The sequence below is a fragment of the Hetaerina americana genome, unplaced genomic scaffold (assembly GCF_022747635.1).
Source record: "Hetaerina americana unplaced genomic scaffold, ioHetAmer1.1.p SCAF_42, whole genome shotgun sequence".
NCBI classification, from domain to species: Eukaryota; Metazoa; Arthropoda; class Insecta; order Odonata; family Calopterygidae; genus Hetaerina; species Hetaerina americana.
In genome coordinates this window covers 4,254,939-4,279,513 of record NW_027287008.1, presented here as the reverse complement: position 1 = coordinate 4,279,513, position 24,575 = coordinate 4,254,939, and the positions used below count along the sequence as shown (strand labels likewise).

The 24,575-nt window shown below is 35.0% G+C and overlaps 2 protein-coding genes across 2 annotated transcripts in view; one reads left to right on the top strand and one right to left on the bottom strand.

The window, feature by feature from the left end:
* Positions 1–14,227, bottom strand: part of LOC139692819 (NBAS subunit of NRZ tethering complex-like) — a 51,528-nt gene extending 37,301 nt beyond the window's left edge. The window contains exons 1-16 of the mRNA XM_071591101.1: positions 14,151–14,227; positions 13,934–14,052; positions 13,646–13,779; positions 12,093–12,226; positions 11,759–11,850; positions 8,818–9,019; positions 8,304–8,465; positions 6,687–6,784; positions 6,451–6,595; positions 6,115–6,336; positions 5,210–5,395; positions 4,817–4,942; positions 2,367–2,502; positions 1,864–2,006; positions 1,632–1,724; positions 1,239–1,459 (exon numbers count right to left, since the gene is read on the bottom strand). Coding sequence (XP_071447202.1) covers positions 1,239–1,459; positions 1,632–1,724; positions 1,864–2,006; positions 2,367–2,502; positions 4,817–4,942; positions 5,210–5,395; positions 6,115–6,336; positions 6,451–6,595; positions 6,687–6,784; positions 8,304–8,465; positions 8,818–9,019; positions 11,759–11,850; positions 12,093–12,226; positions 13,646–13,779; positions 13,934–14,052; positions 14,151–14,210 — 2,273 coding nt within the window. The 5' untranslated portion in view covers positions 14,211–14,227. The remainder of the gene's footprint in view (positions 1–1,238; positions 1,460–1,631; positions 1,725–1,863; positions 2,007–2,366; positions 2,503–4,816; positions 4,943–5,209; positions 5,396–6,114; positions 6,337–6,450; positions 6,596–6,686; positions 6,785–8,303; positions 8,466–8,817; positions 9,020–11,758; positions 11,851–12,092; positions 12,227–13,645; positions 13,780–13,933; positions 14,053–14,150) is intronic.
* Positions 14,228–22,659: 8,432 nt separating this feature from the next.
* Positions 22,660–23,703, top strand: Mpp6 (M-phase phosphoprotein 6). The gene is made up of 3 exons (XM_071591147.1): positions 22,660–22,807; positions 22,893–22,987; positions 23,068–23,703. Exons 1-3 carry the CDS (start codon positions 22,751–22,753, stop codon positions 23,480–23,482), a joined length of 567 nt encoding a protein of 188 aa, XP_071447248.1. The 5' UTR covers positions 22,660–22,750; the 3' UTR covers positions 23,483–23,703.
* The last annotated feature ends 872 nt before the right edge of the window (positions 23,704–24,575 follow it).

The window sequence follows — 24,575 nt, the reverse complement described above, 5'->3', positions numbered from 1 at the left end:
TCTATCAGTGATTTCTAAGAAGGATATATATGAATTTTTGGTGGGCTGTGGTAAATTTTGGAGTGATACTAGTCCTTTCTTGAGCAAGAAAATCGTTAGAGTTGATTCCAATCTTTTAGGTACAGATGCTATGAAAATTTAAAGCAAAAACTCGGTAACTTTGTAATTTTCACTCAGTGGTTCTAACAGGATCCATTATTCATAAGATGAGTGCCCAAAAAATGCCTGAAGGAAATGTTTCTAGAGTGCTTAATCTCACTGCAAGGTGACATTCTATATTCAGAATTTTCCCCCAACCTCACTACTTGTGACTTCTTTCTTTTGGTGTATCTGATAACGGATGCTTATTAACTCAGGGAATGGGAAAAATGCAAACCAAACGATGCAATCGGGAAGACAGATGCAAGCAGAAAGATGAAATCACAGCAATACCCCAAGAGGCAAGGAATGAAGAACTTAAGGGTGACTTCACAGCATATTGAAGCTGAAGATCAAAATTTGGATGATGCAAATTTTAAAACACAATAACGATTACTATTATTTTTTCCTTGAAAAATAAAGTTTTGAATAACATCTACAGTGCCTTCTTTATTCATGGCTCTAATTCACCCAGCACTATTGGCACCTGAATAGCGATTTAACATATCCAGGTGTTATCCTACCATACCCAGTAGTACAGATGAGCAGGTTTCCATTTAAAAAGTTTATGCAAGTGTATCTATTGCTCATTAACAACAGTTCAACATTGTGTTCTTTTCAAATATTAGGAAGTTAAATCACATGCAAAGCAATACCTCAACTCCAAGGCAATGGCATATATGAAATAGAAATCAATAGTTGGTCATATCAAATCTCAAGAACAGTAAGAGAGCCAAAATTTTATTCTACAATTCAGAATTGAAGTAAAACTTTTTTCTAGCAATATTTGAGAAATATAGATAAGAAATACAAATATAATTACACAACTCATTGTAATTGCAATCAATTGTAATTTAGAACTGAGCTGTAGTATAAACATGGCAGATTGGATTGATTTACCTCCTCTATATGCACATAAACCCATTGAACATTTTACAGTGCATATATTGAACCTAAATAGATAATGTTAAGCATTTGTGATAAACTTGTTTCTAGAGTGTGTATGAGAGAGATAGAGAGGAAGATACTTTACCAGATAGTCAAAAATGATATACATACTTAGAATACAAACATAACATGGTAAAATAAAACATCCTTACCTATATTCATATGGATCTGAAGTTTCAGGAAAATTTGACAGAATAACAAGCCAATAGTCCAGGATAGCATCTCCATGATATGTGAACATACTCTCCACAGATGCACTATTACCTTGCCGGGCAAATTCTAGGGTAATGTTCATCACTGAAGAGGAGCGAAATTTTTCATAGAAAGAAGAATTGTAGCGGTCATCATTGTTGCGCGGATCCTCAAGAATAATCTGCGAATGTGCAGAGGACCATTATTAAGTTGTGAATCAATACATCAACTGGCAGAACATAAGCATTCATTATGAATTTAGTCTGATCCAAACAAAAATATCATTAAGGAGATCATCAACAAACACATACATATCTGTATGCCTTTGAAATATATTTTTAAAATAATTTCACCTTGTATGTTTTTAACCTGTCCATACACTGCAGTAAAATCCGTCGGTAATGCACCACTTCCATTAATTCTTGCTTTGTAATATACTTTTTCACCTATGAAAATATTTAATGAATTAATCATTCATACACTTCATTTAATCTTAACTTTTGTCTAATTACTACATAACTGAGAATAGTATTGGCAAAATGATAAAAACCATTGACTAATAAAACTAGCAAAAATAAAAATTACCTTTTCATGAAGGTATGCATCCCATTTTTCTTCATCAGTTAGATCTTCAGTGTCATTTTCATTCGAAATTAATTTCACCTGAGTTTTCTGCATGTCTGTCTTTTTAGGTGAATTAGTTGGGTTCAAATCTAACTCCTCATAGCCTGTAATGTATTTCATTTCACCAATGAGTTTAATAAGGTAAGCAAAAGCATATAGGGATGAACGGTTACATATGCTTGGCACAGAATATGTTTCTCCCATTTCCTGCCAAAATGGAGATACTATTGAGAAAAAAATAAATCTGTTGCTGTTATATTTCTCATGGGTTGAAGGTTACATTTAGGGTGAAATTATATTTAACCAAGGTTAGAGTTTAACTGATTCCATTAGTAACATGCCCACAGTGAAATCATCCAAAGTCATACCACAGTTACAGTCACTAATGCAGACCAATAAGTGCCAAAATAAAAATCAAGAAATTGCTCTCCAACCAGCCATTGGCAAATCATGATAATACAAACCTTCAATTAAAAATTCAACAACATCTAATCCTGTTTCCCGGAGGCCAAATTTAAGTAATTTTTCAGCTGCATCAAAAGTATCAGGAACACGACTAACACACTCTTTCAAAACCCATAGTCGCTTTGTGACCTTACTCTGAAAAATAAAGAAAATGGAGATTCATACATGATAGTCATTGTGAAGAGTATTGGAAAAAATTGATGAGATTCTAATGTTGTTATATTCCCTATAATATCAATTCCTGACCAATTTTAATTCAATAAATTTGCATGAATTAGAAAACTTAAGCAGCTTATAAACATATGGAGAATATTTCTACAAGATATACACAATATTTGTAGCCTACTGCCACAGTGGCACATATCACATGAAGGGATGCACTTTCATTGCACCACAGGATTTAGGACAGTTTGATCCCCGTTCCATAATTTTGACAGGTCATGGTAAATCACTGAACTTTCCCCATTTACCTCCTCTATTATGTAACATAGAATATGAAATTTTAGACTGCCTGAATCCATCCCCATCCCAATTTGTGCACAACATTTGAAGTTAATTTGGTTTTGCCCTCAAGTTATACAGTCGTAGATATTGAGAAACTTTCACCCAAGCATTTATAGATATAGATTTATACATTAATAAATTTTAATAGCAGCAATTTCTACGCCAATTTTCCTGTAATTATTCTTTCCACACAAATTAAAGATGGTCTCATGTTGACAGCACTGACATATTTAGAAATAAACATTATACAACATATGATGGCAATCATCAGCTTTTCAAACTAATGTTTTCTGATCAATGTAAAATTTTCACTTTTGTGAAGAGATATGTATGTTTTTCTTCCCACATTACACTGGGGAATATTAGATGTAAAACTTCCACTGTTTTTGAATGTCTCATCATGAATGGGAAATTTGGACCTAGACTCATACTATTAAGCATTTATTTTGACATTTCTGAATATAAAGTTAAAGCATTCTGTTGATGGGTAGATAACCTTTTGCAGTGTATGTAATTAAACGAGGCAAAAAAGTATATGGTTTAAAACTATCTTCTGATAAATATTAATAAAATAAGATTTTTTAAATGACTTTTACAAGCAAGGACTACTGCTTTCATCCCAAAAACCTACAACTTCTTTAGCAACAGTGAGTTGAGTTTTAACAATACTCTATCAATGTGATCATATTTTATAAATTACTTTTTAAATATTTAATAAATTATTACTACTTTTTAACATAAGTAGTATTGTTAATCAGTAAGATTAAAAGTTACTAATGCAACTTTTATAGTTTTAATTAGTTAAATTTTGATACACATCAAGCAAAAGAAAATATCATTTTTATCCTCAGATTCTAACCATCTATTCTTATGGTCTCCCACAGTGAAGCTCAAATAACCTTAACTGGACATGGTTAAGAGAGAATACAATAAAAGAAGTAATGCCATGCGGCAAAATATGTCCTACAAACACAAAATGAGATTTTCAATGATATCCAGTGCTTTGTCCAGCTGGCTGAGATGTAAACAGGAAAAACAAAGAAATACATGTACTTGTAGTTAACATAGTTTGTAGAGTGGACTATGTACTTTTGGTGATGTTAACTACCAGCACTACAACTCTTGCTCCTTCTTTCAGAGGGTTTTACAATTATATTATGCTCCCTTGTTGCAAAAATAAAAAAATTATAATATGGGAAAGCAAAAATTAATCCTCAAAGGGCCACCATACAAAAACTGGTGATTTACTGGCATTTATCTCATACCCAGGGTTCTTGCATAACCATCCCTTTTTGAAATAGCCCTTGGAGTTAAGCATACAACTCAGTAATTTTGGCAAGAAAAACGATATTCCATATATTTCCACATTGAAAATTTATCACTAACCAATTAACTTAGCCAAAATGTAACTTCTTGAGATTAAAATGAATCTGGATGTAGTAAAGATCATAAATTAGGCAACATAAAATATTACAACAAGGACCTGCTTAGCCAAGTAATCTTAGCTGGAAAAGTAGCACCATGCCATCAATAATTGATGGGTTAGAACACACAATTCCATTTCCTACAAGTAGCAGCAGTAGTATTTAGGGAAGGCGATCGACAGATGAGGTCATTTGTGCCATTAAGGATGGACAGGAAAGGATGAAGGGTGGAGAGAAACCTGGCGTCGGCATTAGCCCACTCTTTGTGAAAGGTGCCTAAGCGTCCGCAGCTTCACGTCCAATCTGATGGATGGCGTACTCACTCAAAGTACCCTCCACAAAGCACCACTGGAAGGGATCGATATACCACTGAAAAATATTCAACACCACCAGGATTTGAACCCGGGTCCTCTGGGTGGGAAGCCAGGATGATATCCACCACACAATCTCCATCCCCCATTTCCTACAATGTTTCTGCATTTATTTTATAGGAATCCTTACCAAAAAAATTAATAACTTACCAAATAATCATGAATAGTAGCCAAAGTTATATTGCTATTCCTCCATTGCCTCTGGTACACAAGATCACAATCCAAATGATATGCCTGGGCCAATGCCAAAGCTTCTCCATATTCTTCATTATCAATCTATAATTATTGATATATCATTAAAACATTAACCCTATTTTTATACAAACGGATGTGTATAATAATTTACAAGAGAAGTTCACTTATGAAATCAAAAAAGATTATTTCCAAAAAGTTGAAAACTGTCAACTGAAATACATGTAAACACAAATTTCCTTTTTTAGGATTGAGATTTGAAAGAAATAAATTATAATTCTTATTATTTCAATGTGACATACAAGCACTTTATATTTTAAGCGAAAATACAGTAAAGTAATGCTATCTCACTTTTCTGGCATACAGCTCTTCAGGTGTTGTACTTTTCAATCCAAGTAACCGGTAAATCCTACGAACTAATTTTGGTTTCTTTCTTTTGGGCTGAAATTGCTCACTGTCTGTCACCCAATATATTCCAGTTTTAATCAAACTAGTTCCTTTTTTTATTAAAGATCCATCTTCATCTTCACTACTTTCCTAAAGACAAAGGTAATATTAAAAAGAATAAATTATAAAATAACTATTCCAATGACAATTTATGGCATTAACATACACTAAAAAAGTCACCTGATTCTTTTAAAATTATTATATTCAGACCTGTGAAGTAGCAAGCAATACGTTTTTCCAACATCCTTCACATGCACTAGATTTGGCCCCCAGTGAAAGGTCTTTTATTTCAAAACTTAAAACTAGATCCTTTATTTCTCATTTTCTCCCAAAAGAAGTGGAACTACAGATTAAATTTAATTTATATTCATAGGTAATAAATAAACTTCAATGGGGTTTATCTCCAGGATTGAATTTTTCATAGTAGTTTCAGATTTATTTAAACCCCTTTGTAGTATGTTTAACCATCTTCTCAGGTTAAAACGAAAAAATTTAAATTATTACTATTCTGATAACTCATTATTACTATCTGATGAATATTCAAATGTTCAAGTATTTGCCATCCAAATATCCTGAGTTTGAATATCCAATGGCATTACACACTGGATGTTTGGATATTAAATTATCCACATATCTGCAGCTTTAATAACAGTTATCTTCTACTTAATATCTTAATTATACACTTAAAACAAAGATCCAAAGCTTCTAATTTAGTCCAACAACAAAGTGCCACTTCAAAATGATTCAGGATAGCATTAATGAGTTAACTTGCATCCAAATGACCCTAACCTTCAACACAATGAACTTACTGCACTAAAAGATAGTTCTTCCCAGTTGTGTTCATCCTCTAGCAGCCTTTTCTTAATGGAAGAGACCATGCACACACATTCCATGCCCAGGAAACCTTTATCACACATTGAGGAAACCCTTGGCTGACCATCAAAGAACTCTGGTAAATCTCCTAATAAATTCTGAAGATCATTGATGGAACAAACACTGATTGAGCCTGAATATCTGGCAATAATTATTGCCTGGAAAAAGAAAAAAATGGGGAAATGATAAAGTTATCATAAGTTCACACTTAACGATTAAGAATTTCATTCAAGTCACATTTGTAATTTAAAATATGTAAACATCTGTATCACCTGTTCAGACCACCAGTTGACATCCACAGGATGAAAAAGTATGCTTTCACTAACTGAAAAAGTATTGGCTCTTCTTTGATCAGGGAAATCATTGTTCTTGACATCATAATTTGGTTGGCTATTTAATTTCCAGAATCTGTGAAGCCTGCATTTAAAATTTTAAGATTTTAAATAATTCAACCCATTTAGATCAAATTTAGATTTCCATGATCCTATATATATAACTGATACATTACCTTATTGAAGGAAGCTGCCAAATGGATATACTACCAGAAGTATGCAAACAAACCATATACTGTCCTTGAGGAGAAACCTTGATCTTAAATATATCACTCTGAAAAAATGTAAATTTTAAGAGAAGACATTATACTCTCATTCATCTTCATCATTTTACTAAAATACTTACTAGGAGTACTAAATAGACTACTACTTACATCAGAGTCCTTCGGGAAAGCAAGTGAAAATAATGACAATACTATTAATAAATACCAACTGTTGCCAACCAATGAATGTATTATAGTACTGCACAGCACATATAGATCTAAACTAAGGTTATCAGAAGTGCCAGCCAACTCCAAAAAAATTATTTTGTGACAGATGTTGTATCTTTACCATACTTTTCTTTAATGGATATTTTTTCCATTAAATAAATGATTATTATAACTCCATAGGATGTAAGAAAATGAAAAAAGAGGCCCCATATTTTTGGTTAATCACCCAACAGGAGATATCTGCACTTAAAATAATGGATATCTCCTTCAAAGAACATGCAACATGCATACATGAACATACAACAAGGTATGTTGGAACTAACCTTACCATGGGCAATAAATGGCAGTGTTGAAATGGAATCTCTGAATATGGTCATGTAATCCATAAATATCAAAATGACATTTATAGATGTGATTTATTTTAGTTGGTTTCTGATAGAAAAAACTTTTTCAATTTTTATACTGTTACTTAGAGCTTTAATTTGCATTTACATATCAAATATAAGGCCCACCCATATTGGTCACAATCTGTTTCTTCAATTGTATTGCTGTTCACTGCCAAGGAAATTGCTTGTAGCTTCAAATTTCAGGGAAAAAATTGGGGAGAAAGGAGAAATGCATCTAGTTTCAATTATTCTATGAGTTTTGCATGATGCCAACCACCATGATTATTTATGTGATGTAATATTTGAAGCCTGTTTATATGATGAGAAGTGGAGATTATTATTTGAGTTCCAAGGGTTAGCCGAGGCACTCTTATAAATGATTTTTATGCCACCATCGTGAGAAAACCATGATAAAATATGAACATACTAACAAGCTAGGTCATAGATGGCACCCAAAAATTATCATATATGCATCATGGACACTTCCTCAGGTTTGTCCTACATTATTTCCCTCAAGATAACTACTACCTAACTTCATATTTAAAAAAAAGTCTATTCTCTTCCTTCCCCTGTCGTTTCCTCAACATTCTCTCTTCTATCATGGCTTTCAATATACCATTAACTTTCAATATTTCCTTTACCCTCTGCTTTTTTTCACATTTCTCCTAACAAATTCCTCTCTTTGCCCACCCTGTTTAAAATATCTGCATATCCCTTCCTCTCTGTCCAACTTCTTTCCTACATTATTTACACATTCACATCAACAACTCAAAAACCTCCGACCAACACAGATCCCCTTGTCTCAAAGACCAGGTTTCATATCCATACAGTGCTACCCTTTGCTATGAGCTATGAAGCTATGAGGCAACAAAGGGGGGCAAGTGTAATTGAATGATAACACACAGGCAAAAATGAAACATCCTACCTAAAGGCTTCTATCATTTATTTATTAAAAAATACTTTTTCCTTACTTTACCTGTTTTTTCCTAAACATGTGGGGGATCCATGACCAAACTTTACTCTGGATGATATGGTGTGAGTTATCATCATCTTCATCCATTGTAGATTTAGAGAGCTTATAAAAAGGGTAATCATTTAATAAACGCCAAGCAGATATACCCATTTTGCTTCCTTGGTCCTGAATAAAAAAGAAACGTTAGATCTTCCCATAGGATTTCATTGTGATACATTATATCTCTGTCAGTTGCACAGCTGGTATTTAAAAAACTAGGAAGTATTAGAATCAGCAAATGCAAGAATTTGATGATAACCATAGTTGATAAAGTTGACAAATTTTGAGTTTTATCAATATTATCTCTTAGCAAAATCCTTTGTGTGCATTGATAACATAGACGAAAGAATACCATTAACCTTTATTTGCATAACAAATTTCTAATACTTAGCTTGATCCATATGCTGGTGGCTAACTCAATGCACATTGGTCTGTAAAACTTCATGTTAGCGAACAGTAAAAATGAAGGAAGACAAACCTGCTGCTGGGTGACATCCAAGATATTTCTAGATCCAACAACATAAAGCAAGTTGTGTGTAGGGTGATAAACAACATCAGTAACACCACCAATATATGATCTTGCAAAGGAAAAACTATGATTTTCCTGGTATCCATCCATTGGGCTGACCAAATAACTTTTTAGGTTTCCAGTTATATCTACGGTTATTAACTCATATGACCTACAAGAGAAGAGTTTAATTTCTTACACATTTTTCACATAAAAATGACCATAGACAAAATATAATGATAGCAAATATCATGATGCAAGATTATTAATCAAAGACTTAATTGATGCCCAAAGAAAATCAGGCTCATACAAAATTAATTTCAAAGTTCTCTGACAGTTCAGGTTTTCCTAGACCAAATAATCCTTATTTCTCTAACAAATAGGAAGCTACTAACAAGAAGTCTGTGCCTAATCAATACAAATTATGTGAAATTGTTGATACAATTTAGTTAACAGCTGCATTATAATTTGTTTAAAAAAATCTGAAGTTATTTGTGGCTCCTAAGAATTTGCAAATATTATTTATGAGTGTTAGGTGGCAAAAATTGGTCCAGACCACTGTGTAAAAGTGAAAGCTTCTTTGGCATTACGTTCAAGACATTAGTCAAAAATGACTTAAAACTAAGGTAATCCAATCATAACCCAATCAAGGGTAACCCAATCATATAGCTAGTATGCTTAATAAAATTTTCTTAACATTTTGATTAATTTAAATGATTTTCAGATATCTATATACAAGATTATAAATGTTTTCAAAGAAGCCCACATTTATCATATATGACACTGAATGACACTTGAGGATGGGGCTTGTCAGGGATCAAAACAGTTTTGATGGCCTCGGAAGTAATTAAATAATATGGATTAAGCAAAAGAGTTACCAAGCAGAGACATTTTTAAACTCAAAAGAGTTCTAGATATAGATATTTCATGTGCATGGCGAGGAAGACTATTTTAACACAAGGAAACTTATTATGCATGAGGATCTCCTTTTAGAGCACTGCAAAATGCCATCCATATCAAGCAAAATTGACCCAACTCGGAGGACAAACTTTCCTTTTCACAGTTAGTGAGTTGCTCAACTGAGTTGACCAACTGAAAAAATTGGGTAGAGCTACAAGCTCCAGAAATTTCGAGTTTTCTGCAGCTTGTACCCATCAAAGGAAAGTGGTCTTTGTGAGGAATTTGCAATCTGTAGAACTAACTAAATGCCTCTATTTTGAACCAAATCATGCCTGTTGCAACTGTTAGAAAGACATATTGCTTTCAAATTTGTAAGCGTTGCTTTAGATGACCAGATAAATACCATTTTATAATAAATCATTTATATAAATAAAAACCTGCAACATGATGTATAGATACATCTCAATTTTCACCAAATTGTTCTTTTTTAAAATCACTATTTACATCCATTTCAGAAGTATAATTCTTCTGTGAAGCACCTTTATGCAGAAAGCCACTTATACGGCAGATTTTTATTTTGAAATTTAGCATTCACTTAAGATGTAATAAAAAATTATGCTACAAATATTTCATCAGAAAAATCAATACTCTGAGGGTACTCCTTTCAGACCAGCAAATTGCGAAGCTGCAATGGCACCGCAGCAACTTCATGGCTGTGAATGTGTAAGACAAGTTACTGAGAATCTGGACACATTTATAACTAGTGTCATCAAAAGACACTATGCAATTTGCTTTCCCATTTACCCTTATCCTATTCATACATTCTCATAAAGCCATCTCCATTGGAGGGAGGCACTTTGGTCTGATGCAGCTCCATTGAGAGTCTCACTTCCCTTCTGTAAAGCAATGGGCTATGGAAACAAGGCACATGGCCAACTAAATTAATCCGCTGATGCTAATTAAAGCATGTGAAAGCATTGTAATTGTGATTATCACCCTCAAAGTTCACTCTTTCAGGCCAAAATGAAGCATGAATCAACAAATCCTGGTGAAAAACAAGGATTGGATGAGAGCGTACACTTAGTCCAACAGATATTAAATTAAGTCATCATAATTTCATCTGACCAATGAAGTTTTTCACTATAATTCTTTTGAGTCAAAATGAAATTCCTCTCATTGAATTTTTGAGAGGTTCAGAAAACAGGTAATGATAAATTTTACATGAAAGGCAGAAATGTTGGTCAAAACAATAAATTATGCAGAAGACAATTTTGAAAGACAATATGCCAAGACACAATTACTAAATAAGGCAAAAAGTTCACTACCAATGGAGGAAGCATGACACAGATGGTAAACAGATTAGCACAAGCAGAGCAGACTTTCTATAAGAATAAAAGCATAATAGATCGCAACTTTTACTAGTCTAGGCAATAGGAAGCATTGTGTTGGATAAAACATATTGAGTTTCATCTTTAATGGCTGGAGAGCAAGGAAGAGAGGAGCTGTAAAAAGATTAGAACCAATGGAAACTTTTTATTATTATTCTTCCACAGAAAAATAATAAAAATGACGTGCATACAGAGAGAGTGCCAAGTAAAGAAGTACTCTGAAGATTGGGAGAAGAAAGAAGATCATGGAAGAACAGATAATGATGGAAACTACCTGATTAGAAATATGATAATTACCAAAGACAATAAGCAAAGGATTACATTATAGACAAAGGCTAAGGATAAATTATAAGAACCAGGTAAAGGAAGTCATCAGCACTTTGAAAGATTGAAGAGATAGGCAGGAAGTCGGATAGCTTGGAGGGATGCTACAAACCAATCTTTAAATTGATAACCCATGATGATAGAGCAACTTAACAGATTGGTATAAGTTTCCCATTAGAGGTTTGATCTGGTTTTAGTAGATCAAACCCTAAAACAAAGAATTACTAAAAGATATGGAATATGGCAAATACCATTTTATCATCTTGAAGCACTTCAATAATCAGTTCATTAGCACTTACCATTTAGGACTTTTAACACGCACTTCCAAGAATATTAAACACACCAAGGAATGTTTTGTATCAGAGAATGTCATCTGCTCATTGCACTTTCGCTGAAAAAGAAAAATGAGTAAAAAATATCATTTATCCATACAATCCTATCTATCATGTATGGAAAGCATTGCACAAAACATTAACATGGCAAACTACTATGAAAAAGATGAGGACATTTTTGAGAAATAAAATAGTTAATTTGAGTGAAAAGAAATAATGTTCCAATTTATAAGTAATGCCTCAATAATATAAAAAAGCTGAAATATTAAAGAGAGTGGGCCCAAGATAACTGTAAACTTACTGGATATATGTTGAAGATGTTGCTTCCAAGCAGATCATAGAAGCCTACAACACCATTGCTTTGTGCACAAGCAAGCATACTACAATCTGGACTCCATGCTAATTTCCTCCATTGAGGGTAAGGATCCTTCAAAACTATTAAGAGAATTAAGAAGTTAGTGCTGATTGCAAGATCAATTAAAGTGAGAAATAACTTCAAACGGTCCATGCAGTCACAATCAAACCTCCTGTTTTATGCTGCATTATAATATGGGGGTCATCGCCACATCTACCAAAAATCATATTACAATACAAAAGGTAGCAGTTCAAATATACATAAATGTATGTTAATTCCAAGCTATGGATTGGTTGGTTATTCATGAATAAAGTCATTAACATAACTAATGGGTAAGTCTAATGGGTAAGTTAACCACTGGCCAACTGAACAGGTGTGATCCCACACTGTGCATGGCTATCCGGCAAAATCTGCTGGTTCAGACTCAGAAAAACCCAATAAAAAGCTCATAATCAGCCAATCAGAATCCTAGGGGAAATGGAATTTCATGGACCAAGTATCCTAACAGCAGGAAAATGAGTCCCTCATCCTTCATTTGACTTAACACTCTGGAGTCTCTAATAAAATCGGGTAACATTTAATAGAATGATGTATATTACTTTATCTAACAATGATAAGGAAATATGTAATTGCAGTCAATAAATATTATTCCAGCTAAATAAAGCACATTAAAGGGCATTGGGCCTATTCAGCAACACTTGTATTGGCCATCTGTAGTAATAATTAGGCTTTTACATTATTTGCTGACCTCAGTCGCTTTGCAAACAACATGTTCCATAAAAGGAAATCACTCTGTAATCGAATCTCTTCCCTAATTTCCAAGACCATTCTGCTTACAATTATCATCTCTCCTCATTCAGGTGAGAGATTTACTGCGAGAGATGGATTTCTTGAATCGTTTTAGAGTAATTTCCAACAAATGCTGTCTTTATTCTGCTCATGAATCGCTAATAATATAGAATTCGCCCAACACCACTAAAATTTAACGTCTTAATAATTGGAAAAGAACAATATGGAACTATACTTTTCTACTTAATCTCTAGACGAAGACATTAAGTGACCATCTATGCATAAAAAAATAACCTTGAAGAGAAAACTACACATTCAGGACTTTCTTTATTGGGTGAAATATTCATTAATTATCATACTCATAATATCCTGAAGTTCAGCTAACTTCATCCAAGTTGGCCCTTGTGGATCAATAATATTACCCTGGTAGTTACACAAAGGTCTAACGCATTTAACAAGAAAATCGAAGTAATAATTATTACTGATATTTGTTTTTTATGATTTTGTTCGGTTCAACAATTCCATTGATTTAAAGATCCAACTACCAATATTCAGACTCGTTGCGCTTTAGTGAAAACTCCTATAGCAAGCTTGTGATTTTCAATATTTGGAGAAGGCACTACGCAACACGTACTTACATCAATTTCGAAAACAATTTGGCCTCTTCACCATGGCCGGTCATTGAAGTCTAAATATTGTATGTCACTTACTTGCAGCTTTTCCAACAACGGAAGAATATTCATCCCTTGACGTACGAATTTCCAAAATTTCATTCTGCATGATTGCCACGACTTTTCCTTTCTGCCCAACAGCAAACTGCCAAGGCAGTTGAGAACTGACAAGCCTACGGATTTAATATGAATGCCTATTATTAATTTTCTGCAGGACCAAAATGATCAGCAAATATCTCAGTGCAAGGTATTCCACTACCGATAATACAAACACAAAAGTAGTTAATTAGTAGGTAATGTACTACGATATCAACATTCAAGTCAAACCTGAAAACGTTTTCATCGTGGACCTCCTTATATGTTACGGACTGGAATATACTCTTCAAATAGCGTAGGAGCAATTCCGTACTACTTCTTACATCGTCTGTCTGTTTACTGCATTTCAGCTGAAACCAAAACAATTTTTCACCGATTTACATTCATGACACTACTTAATCCATTGTTTATATTTAACCAATGCATAACAAAAAGTAGAATGAATTACCTCTGGCTCTTCCTTCCATTCACAATAAACTAATAATTCATATAAAATACAATTATCCATTTCTGAAGACAGCTGACAGCCCACACAGTACTGCCAACGTCCATCACAATTTGATTTTGCGCATAATATATTCGTTTCTCAGCTATCACCGTCAACAGACCAGAAACGATATTTGAGTGTTTACTTCATTATCTAAGTTGTGCAATTCGAAAATGTCAATATTCGTCAATGATGCTATTAAATAGGGAGTGCGGCGTTAAATAAATGTCAAATATCTGAATGAATACTTGGTCCAATTATTATTATTTTGCACAGTAACGAGTAGCAGGAGGAAGCGATAAAAGACAAATCATTAGGCATTTAGTTATTAAATCGGGACGTGCTTTGCGACAGAGCTTCGATGATTAATCCAAAATAATTGATGTCACCCAAGCCGGAAAAGACAAGTATGGGGACACTAATAACTGACCTCGGGCATTCCGAGTTGACCGGTTCTTTCAAAGTTGAAATTATAGAACTCCGAAGCCGTTGTTGAGTTGGAAGGCGCGATAGCATAACCTTAGAGGCTAAATACCCTTTAGAGAATTTCTGGCTAAAATTGTATCATTGGAAAAAGAACGTTAAGCTCACCCATGCTAAATTCTACCTTAACTTTAAAATAATGAAAATATTACCTCGATTGCACAGCCACCAAATGTTGCCTACATATCCACTGTAGGGGTACTAGTTACTGTGTAAATTATGATTTACGGCATCCAAACTACTTACTTAAGGTTGAGTAAGGTTACCATGAGTGTACTTGGTTTGTATAAAAATTTTCGAAAAAACTGATTTATTTCAGATATTGCTACAGCGCTTCAAAATTCTTCAAAGTACGAGTACATCCCTTAAGCGTGGACACTCGCCAGCGGCTTTTTCATGACTCGAAGGCTCCCTGGAAGGTGAATTCCGGAAGGTTCTTAAGTGGAGCGGCACGGTTCTTTGTCGGCTCTTAGGGCCCCCATGGTGGTGCCCTTTGAGGGAGGAATTCACTTTTGAGAATAGAAAATAGTCTGATGGTGCCAAGTCAGGAAAGTGAGAGGTTTTGGGAATCGTCCTTTTTCATTGCAGAAGGTCTGCCGCAATCACTCGCCTCTGCTTTTGGTCGTCCCTCAAGTCCGGACGGACAATTTTAGCGCAGATCTTTCGCATCGTCAAATTTTCAGTGATAATAGTGTGGACTGTCATCTTAGCAATGTCAATACGATCTGCGATCATGCGCACACTTAAATTTCGGCCTAAATTAAGCTCTTCACGAACACATCAGGAAAGAATTGTCACCGATACTTTTTTTTACAAAGCTTATATATCGACTTTTTCATTCACCATTTACAACAATTCATAGCTCCTATTTGAGTAAACAACTCGGCCCAGGGAAAAGTAAATACATGCATTCAGCTTTCCTGAGAGCCAAGTTAAGCTTAGCCGAGTTTTTCTCGACATCTATCATATGAGATGGAACTATCATCCTAGGGTGATGGAACGAGATTTCATAATGAGAATTATTTTGAATTTATTCATTGAATCACGAATTTTGAGAGCAGGAAGGTGAAATTGAAGCCAATATAATTATATAAGATACACTTATATTGTCCTTAGTATCCTCTTTGCAAGTAAAGCAATAAATTTAAATATTTCGTGACAATATTGTACTAATTTGCTCGAAAATACAGTCTATGTGTTGGTTTATTGACTCTTTGGCTAGTTTTTAGATCAATTGTTTTACCTCGTGTGTATGAATAATTCAATGTTAACTCACCTTAAATACCTCTATTTACGGGTAAAAAAATGCCCTTTATTTTTATGAATTATCTATTCATGAAACAAATATTTGCCTATTTATAATGAACCTCATGCATTGGCATTTTTTAGTTTGGTTATCTTGTTGATGATACATCAGGTTTTTGACACATGCAAATTATGTGAGAATCTGGAAGTTGACTCACATTTCCAACCCTGATGGAAGTTCTGATGCAGTATTTGTTAATGAAGCCATGACTCCTTCCTAAAATTAATTTATAACTCATAAAGCTATTTGATGGAGTTATCAATGGTGAAACTGATAGTGAATCTCATGATTGTCTGGAAAATTTACATAAAAACTTGGAGGCTTCCACAGCTTCTTTTTTCTATTATATTACATATTTCAGGATCAGTTTTCAAAATTAATAAATGGGTACTCAGAATTTCACTCCTCAATATGAAAGACCAGATCATTGGCCAAGCTCTCGATGGAAGGCCTGTGGGGATGAGTTTAGGTTAGTTAAATAACAAAATGCTAGGACCATGCATATTTTCTTCTCTGCAGAGATGATCCCTATTTTGTGAAAGTGACACTCTTTTCTTACCATGAGTCATTTTCCAATGAAACATTGAGTGGAGGGAACTTTTATGCTGTTGTGGTGAAGTATTACAAAGCTCTAAAGGAGAATTATTGGTTACCAGGGGATAGGTCATCATTTTCATTTGTTGATGACTTTGTTACTCAGTGTGTGGTAAGATCTTAGAAGCAAGACAGAGCAATAGTAAAAGTGTGAAAGGTAAATATAATTGAGTAACTTACATTTTATAACTGTATGTGGTGCCTCTTTCAAACTTTTTACCATTGACTGTTTTATTCACAGCCATTATCTCCTCAATCCAACCAATTGGACACAAATTATTTATCCATTACTAAAAAAGAAAGAAAGACTCTTACTTTTCCACAGATTTTATTATACGGTACAACGTGATTCACCGACTTGCTTACTTACTTGATTACTCCGTTATCCAAACACCCAACCGCGAGTTTCCAAAGTGAAGTGAAACGTGCAGTGTCCAAGTGTAAGTTTTTAAATGCTAGGGAAAAATTTAGTTTAATCCAAATGAACCCCTCCGCCCCCAGGTTGTACGGACTCCCCAAATTACACAAAAAAGCCATACCTATTCGGCCTGTCATCTCAGCTGTGTCCGCCCCTTCACACCTTCTGGCACGAAAATTAGACGTATTGCTTCGAGATCTCACAGGTTTTAAACCTAAATATGGAGTTAAAAACTCTATAGAGCTAGCCCGAAAATTGAAAGATATTGATGTCCCGGAAAAAGCGAGGCTAGTCTCCTTCGACATTAGCAATTTATTTACTTGCGTACCAATATCGGAAACTTTGCTTAGGGTGGAAGAACTACTCAAGGATTCCACCATTGCCCAAAATATCTCAGATGAATTGGTCCCTCTCATCAAAATGACAGTTAACCAGAATTATTTTAGTTTCAACCACACCCTTTACAGCCAAACGGATGGGTTAGCTATGGGTTCCCCACTGTCCCCCTTCCTAGCCGAAGTCTTCCTCAATTCTGTAGAAGAACATCTTTTTAATGCTGACAATCAGCATAACAAAAACGTGGGCTATTGGTTTCGTTACGTTGACGACATACTATGCCTATGGACTAAAACCAACCGACAGTTAGACTCCTTCCTTAATTTCCTAAACACTCTTCATCGGAATATCTCCTTCTCCATGGAAAAAGACGTCAACGGCACCATCAACTTCCTCGACTTGACAATCATAATTAGGGATAATAGACACGAATTTGCAATTTATAGGAAACCCACATATACAGACCATATAATTTCTAATGATTCCGCACACCACTTTTCTCACAAACACGCAGCCCTCCACTCCATGATCCACCGCCTCCTACACATCCCCCTTTCCCCCAAAAACTTCAAAATTGAACTCGTGAATATCACTAATATAGCTACCAACAATGGTTTCAACCCCAAACTAGTTGACACATTACTACGGAAAATACAAAAAGCAATGGCCATAAAAAGCATTTTCGTATCACAGCCCGCAGTATCTAAAGATTTTAAGTGGTGCTCGATCCCGTTTCTGGGAGATCTTTCATATAGGATTTCCAACTGCCTACCCACCTCACTCAAAGCAGCCTTCTACCCACCCATAACCCTCTCCAAACTTCTAGCCAATGGAAAAGACACCCAGGATAGCCTTCTCAAATCAGGCATTTATAAACTGAAATGCAACGATTGCAACAGCGTTTATGTCGGTCAGACCGGCAGGAATATCAAGTTACGAGTCAAGGAACACGCTAGGTGTCACAAAAATCAGAATAACAACTCTCTCTTCGCCAAGCATTTACTAGAATTCGACCACAGCAGTGACTTTGTCCCAGAGATATTACACACACTCCCAAAAGGATTAAAAATGGACGCTCTCGAGCAATTAGAGATTAGAAAGCACTTGGTGAACCCAACACGACACTTTGTAATGAGCAATTATTCCCATACCCCTCCCCACTCCTCTCCGAGAAATTAGCCTGGAAATGGTCAAAACAATCCATCAACGCACCTGCGAGCCCCCACCCCTCTCAAATCCTTCCAACCCTCCCCGCCCCCACTCTGTCCTGAGGGTATATATGCTTGCTCTGTCTGTTTTGCAAATTTGTACCTGATGATGCCGCAAGTCGGTGAAACGCGTTGTACCGTATAATAAAATCTGTGGAAAAGTACGAGTCTTTCTTTCTTTTTTAGTAATGGATATTAAATACTTCCACGAAGTGAAGCCTGAAACAATAGAATACATTCACAAATTATTTAATTTGGAATCCACTTCTATGTGAAAATCCTGAAAGTAAGGAGTTCAAAATTTTGAAATCCAACTGCTAAGCTGATTGTTTCTAGAAGCAATAACCAAAATTATGTAATTCCAATCAAATTTTATGATGGAATCCATGGTTATAACAGCCCAATTATTCAATTTATTTAACCAATTGACTATTAAAATTGTGGATAGGATTGTGGCTAGCCAATTAACATGGTACCTCAAGAGCACATTCTCTTCTCCAGTGTAGCTTCAATGTAGAAGGTTTGTGAACAACCACCTGGCGAGAATTGACAACTTTATTTGTAGTAGCAGGCTTGTTTACATTAAATATCTAAGGCAACACATAGAGGTATAAAATTTTACAAGCTTGGCATAATTGCTTCTTAGAGATAATTCCTAAATATTTTCTGCATAATTTTAGTTTCTGGGGTATATTGAAATATTCTCTCTAAACTTACACATTGGAGAATGGAGTCCTTCAAGATTCTGTTCTTATTATCATTTTTGCTGGTGCCATTTAGACAGTTCTGAACTGCATAAAAATGGCTGTCCCTTTTTGTAGACAACTTAGCATTATTTTACAAATCCCAGCACTGCACTACTTGAGAGAAGCATTGAAATTACTAAAAACCTCCTTAATTTGGTCTCTTAGAAATGAGCTTTGTTCCTCCAAATAGAAAACAAAATTTTGGCACTTTCAGAGGCTAAAAGATTTTTTTAAATATAACTTAAGAACATGTAATCAAATTCATCTTCCATGTGATCTGTCTATTTCTAAGTGACATATTTTGTTTGCTTAGAGGTTGGAGTAACAAGAGCTCTAGCAGCACAAACGATTCATGCTCTTTTAAGGTATTAAACATCTTTGCTTATTTAAGTCTTATGGTGCTGACGGAACGTCATTGCTTCGTATATTAGAGCATTAGCCAAATTAAGACTAGAGCTTTTGATGTTTCAAGTGCTGGTGATCCCTGAGTTATTGAATTATACCAGTGATATATATTCTTTAATTGTGGTTTCTGATTCAATTTTGATTCTATTTAATCACCTACTTTCTGCTCAGGAGTAGGAAACCCCAATTAAAGGGGGAGAGTTTATGAAAGGAAAGGACATGCTATATCTACCAGTTGCATCCCTGTTGGGGTTTTCAAAAGGAATTCCTTGCTAGGTTGTATCTCTGTATTCTAAATTACTTCAGTGATAGCTTATACTCGTCATCCAAAAAATGCCTCAATCAATTCACAAAAGAGGCTTCAAAGAGAGAATGAGATGCAATGGGAGAAGGAACTGAAGATGGAATGGACAGGTTACCCGTTAGGACCCATCCAAAAATAGTATCTAGAGGAACTTAATAAAAAATATTTAATGTTTTTATCCACCAAGAAGTATCATGGGCAGAAAATCTCTGCCAATAATTAAATAAGTGAAAATAAATCAAAGGAAGTATTCACAAGGAAAAGATGTGAAAAGTTTCCATGAGGAGAAGAGGGTAAAGGTACATGGGGTATATTCTTTGTCAAAGAAGAATGACAGTTTTAATGGTGCAAATTGGGGTTGATGTGTGCATTAGTGAAAGAGTATTCTGCGTACAATATTTAGGTCACTGATGAGGAATGATATATAATCAATATAAAGAGCAGTACATTTTAAGTTGAAGCAGAGAATTTTAAGCATCTGGCTGCTGCTGAAGAAATGGCTTTGATTTATGCACCATGGTTCAAGAGGATCCTGATTGGCTCCATTTGATCATCAACAGTTTGTTATGTGTACGGCAAAAGTAGAACTCATCTTGAAAGAGTTCACTTGGAAATGATAGACTCCCTGGTAAGAGAGATGAGGAAAGCTTTAATAGCACTAGCAACAGAGTAATGAAGAGGGTAATTGTGCAATTACATGTGTTCTTGTACAATGCACATTCTTATAAAAACTTCTGGAGACTCAATGTCCCAGTTTTATATAGTAAAGGTACAGTTTTTGGAGCATACATATTCCATAAGTTGTTTAATATCCAACTCCACATCTTAAGAATATCTAAAAAGGATCATGGATTTATTCTCAACGATTTCAACCACAATCACCACATACTCACTCCCCTCGGTCCTCTCCCCTATCTCCCCTTCCCCCGCACTTACCTGTGATCTGCAATGCAAACATTTGACAATGAAACTTTTCCTGATGAAGATGGCTTTGCCATTGAAATGACATTGTGTATTTCTCTTTTTCTCTCACCTTTTCAGTCCTCTTGGATCCTTCCTTAAATAGCTTTTGTCCTTCACAACCTGCACTAATATTTCATTACACCACATCCCCATCCCAGTGACCACCCATCATCTTGTGGCTGCTCTACCACAGTGGAAGTGCCACCAGCATCCAAATTGTCCCATGGGTGCTAATCGTCAAGGAATTCTCTGGTGAGTGATTTAGCCCCATGAGCCAACTTTTTTTCATCTTTAATTCTCACACTTCCCTCATTCCTATTCTCATCTCTCCCCACTTAACAAACACTGGCCATTGAAAACCTTCCCAGAATTCATATCTTGAAAGGGACAAGAAAAAATATATCATAGTGGCCTTCAGCATCTAGATTGAGTATCACAAACAGAAAGTGTGTGATATTTCTATATTAATCTGGAGTTTTTACTTATCTAGCATTTTTTATTTCGCTGCAGTCAGGTAGTATGTACAACACGTCTATTCAATGTGGAGAGTTGGCATTATGTAAATTTGTCCTTAGAACTTGAAACAAAGTTCCTTGACTAACTGCCTCAATTCATTAAATTGCGGATTATCATGATTGTATATTACAGAGGGTTTATTTCAGTGAAATCGCAAACAGAGAAAAATAATTTTCAATAGATGATGATTGTAAATTTCAACCGTTTTAATGCAGACTTCATTGCTAATTTACTCCAAGGACATGCTAAAATAGAGATACCCAACAACCTTGTTCCTCCCTCATGTAGTTGGCACTCACTCCTGTGAATAGACGCATTGTTATTTTATTCCCTTAGCACAGGAGGGACCCGTGTTTCATTTTGCAGAGTGTAGGAATATCAATGAACCATTTTCTTGGGACACCTTGGTGGTCTCATGGTAAAGAGATGTCTAAATTAACTTTCTGCTTAATGGGCCATTAAACTTTTTCCCAGAGTGATATGCTCTTTCAGCTATGAGAATGTTACTGATCTGGGTTTCTCCCTATCAATCTTTTATTCCATAATTTCTTTTTAGCTCTGAATTCATTGCTAATTATAATGGCTGGTGTTGTACGATGATTTAACCCTTGTGACCATAATCCACCTTGTGATTGAAGGATCTCATTTCTAAAGAAAATATCAGTGGATTAGACAATTTACATCCATTTCCTCCATTTATCTAGGGTAGTTTATTATACACAGTTTTGGTAGTATTCTAAACATCATCTTCACGTTCAAAGATTCCCCCGTTGAGTTTTGATAACTCCCTTGGTGTCAAATGATGCTTTATATCCAGAAAGGTTACCTGAGTGAGGGCCAATTTTTTTGGGACAATGGACTAAATAACTGGATTTTTTCATCGAGTGCCATTGAGATACATGGGATTCATTAAAATATATTCTTCGCATCTCAATATTATCTGAATTGCAAAGTCTTAATAGTTCGCTACTTTAGCTGTTAGTTCTGTGTATAATGAACATGCTGCCAATATTTTATGAATCATATTATTCCGATGTGTTGTTTTTAGGTATGGAACTACGAGAGTTGTACTACTAAGCTAGATTGCACATAATCTATGCATTTTTGAATCTAGCGCTTTTAATTATCTGCAACAACAGCTCCTCTACGTGCGATAAATCTGCGAAAGAAAAACAACTGAACATCCTAATGCGTACCCTTGTATAGGTAGTGTGTTAATTGTATTTATTAATGTTTATTGAAAATTCGGCGAACGTAGTTGAAAAGGTTAAGAACTAACAAAATGGATTTCAGAAGTGGCACGAAGAGAAAACTTTCCAAAAATATCCTGGAAATGAAGGTATTACCATCTATTTGTATCGAAGATGTTAAATGTATTAGTATAAAATGATTTATTGATATCCCATTTCAATTTTCAAACACAGTTTATGAAGCGGAGCAAAGATAAAGCAGAAAAAGAGAAGGAAGATGAGGACCGTCAGATAATGTTTTCACATGAGATAACTCCTGGAATGAAAGAGTATGATTACCTGCGTTAGCATATGCTGAATTTTAAACCTGTCATTTGTGTGGTTTTTTATTGTTGCTCGGTTTTTACAGAAGCAGATATATTTTAGAACGCAGCTTTGTCCCTTGTGAGGATTTAATCTCTGGGAGATTGTCATTTCACGGATTTAATCCTGCCGTAGAATGCATTATGAAAGCCCAGGCTGAGGAAGAGGAAGCCAGAGCACAAATAGAAAAGGAAGCTGCGGAACGCAAAGCCGAAAAGGATATTTCAGACGAAGAAATGGCATGGCAGTATGGAGCACTTTCTGGAACCTTATCGCGTAAATTCAAAACAGGAGCTGTTGCACCTGATGAATTGTTTAACGGACCGAAACGGAGGAAAGGGAAAGACCCTAAATATATTTGGACCAAAGGTGACGATTCCATAGATAAAAATGCTAATGAGAAAAAACTTGGTAGTGAAAGAAAAGTTAAAGTGAAAAATCAGATGAATGAACCTATTTAACTTGTGTATCCGCTTTTTCAAAGTGACTTGGCATAAATTCAGTGAGTGTTGTTATGAATTATAGGAAAGGTTTTTATTCACATTGAGTGGCCTTTTCCACCATTCTATTTACTAAATTTCTCATAAATTCTTGCGAGAGCGAGAGAGTGTTTTGGTCGAAGAGCTACAAAAACTGCAAGATGTGAACTGTCTGACTGTTACTTAATAAAGACTTAACTGAACATGGCCCACGTCTCCTTCTCGGCCGGTAGAGACGATAAGTTTTCTAGTAACCTACAAATTTTCCACAAAGTATACAACTATATCTCCTAAAGTAGCGCATTATTCTCCATAAAATTTACTCATTATACTCGGTAGTACTGCCTCAATTCACTTGCATACTCAAGCCCTATGCTTATTACCTACGAGTAGTATAGGATATAAGGCCCACCGAAAGTGACAAAGACAGTTCACTGAAGTTAGCCCTCAAAGGCAGTCATATTTACTTGCGGATTTGCCATGTATTAGACAATATCTCTCTAGCTAGAGCACATCTTTAAAATCGACAAGGTTCAATAAGTGGTATTCCCTCTATTCTTGATTGAATCTTTATTCCTCAAAGAGCAGCACTTGCTACTATAGATGTCATAAAAAGAAAAACTTATAAATTCATACATTCATTACCGTGGTGAATAGATACACATGTATTATAATTTCACTCTAATAAGTCCAGTTCAAAATATTCACTTAAAATATACGAGAGGTTTGAAGTCAACCAATTCTAAATAAAGTTTTTTAACCTATTAGAGCTAGTGTCTGTCTTGCAGTATGGAGAAGGTTGTCATAGAATTTTAAAGCTAGGCCATCCGACTGGTTGAAGGTTTTGGACAATTTGCATTAGTTCATGTCTAACATATTTCTTCACCTTGCATTATGGCTGTGTATATTTCCTCTTATACCTATTTCTGTACATCATCTTTTACATGAATTAGGCACTAGTAAGTGTACATGTTAAGGACCGTGATAACTCTTAGCCTTACAAATGGTGGACGATAGTGATTATGATGGCCAGAGCTGGATATAGTCCTAAATGCCTTCTTTTGTAATATAAGCA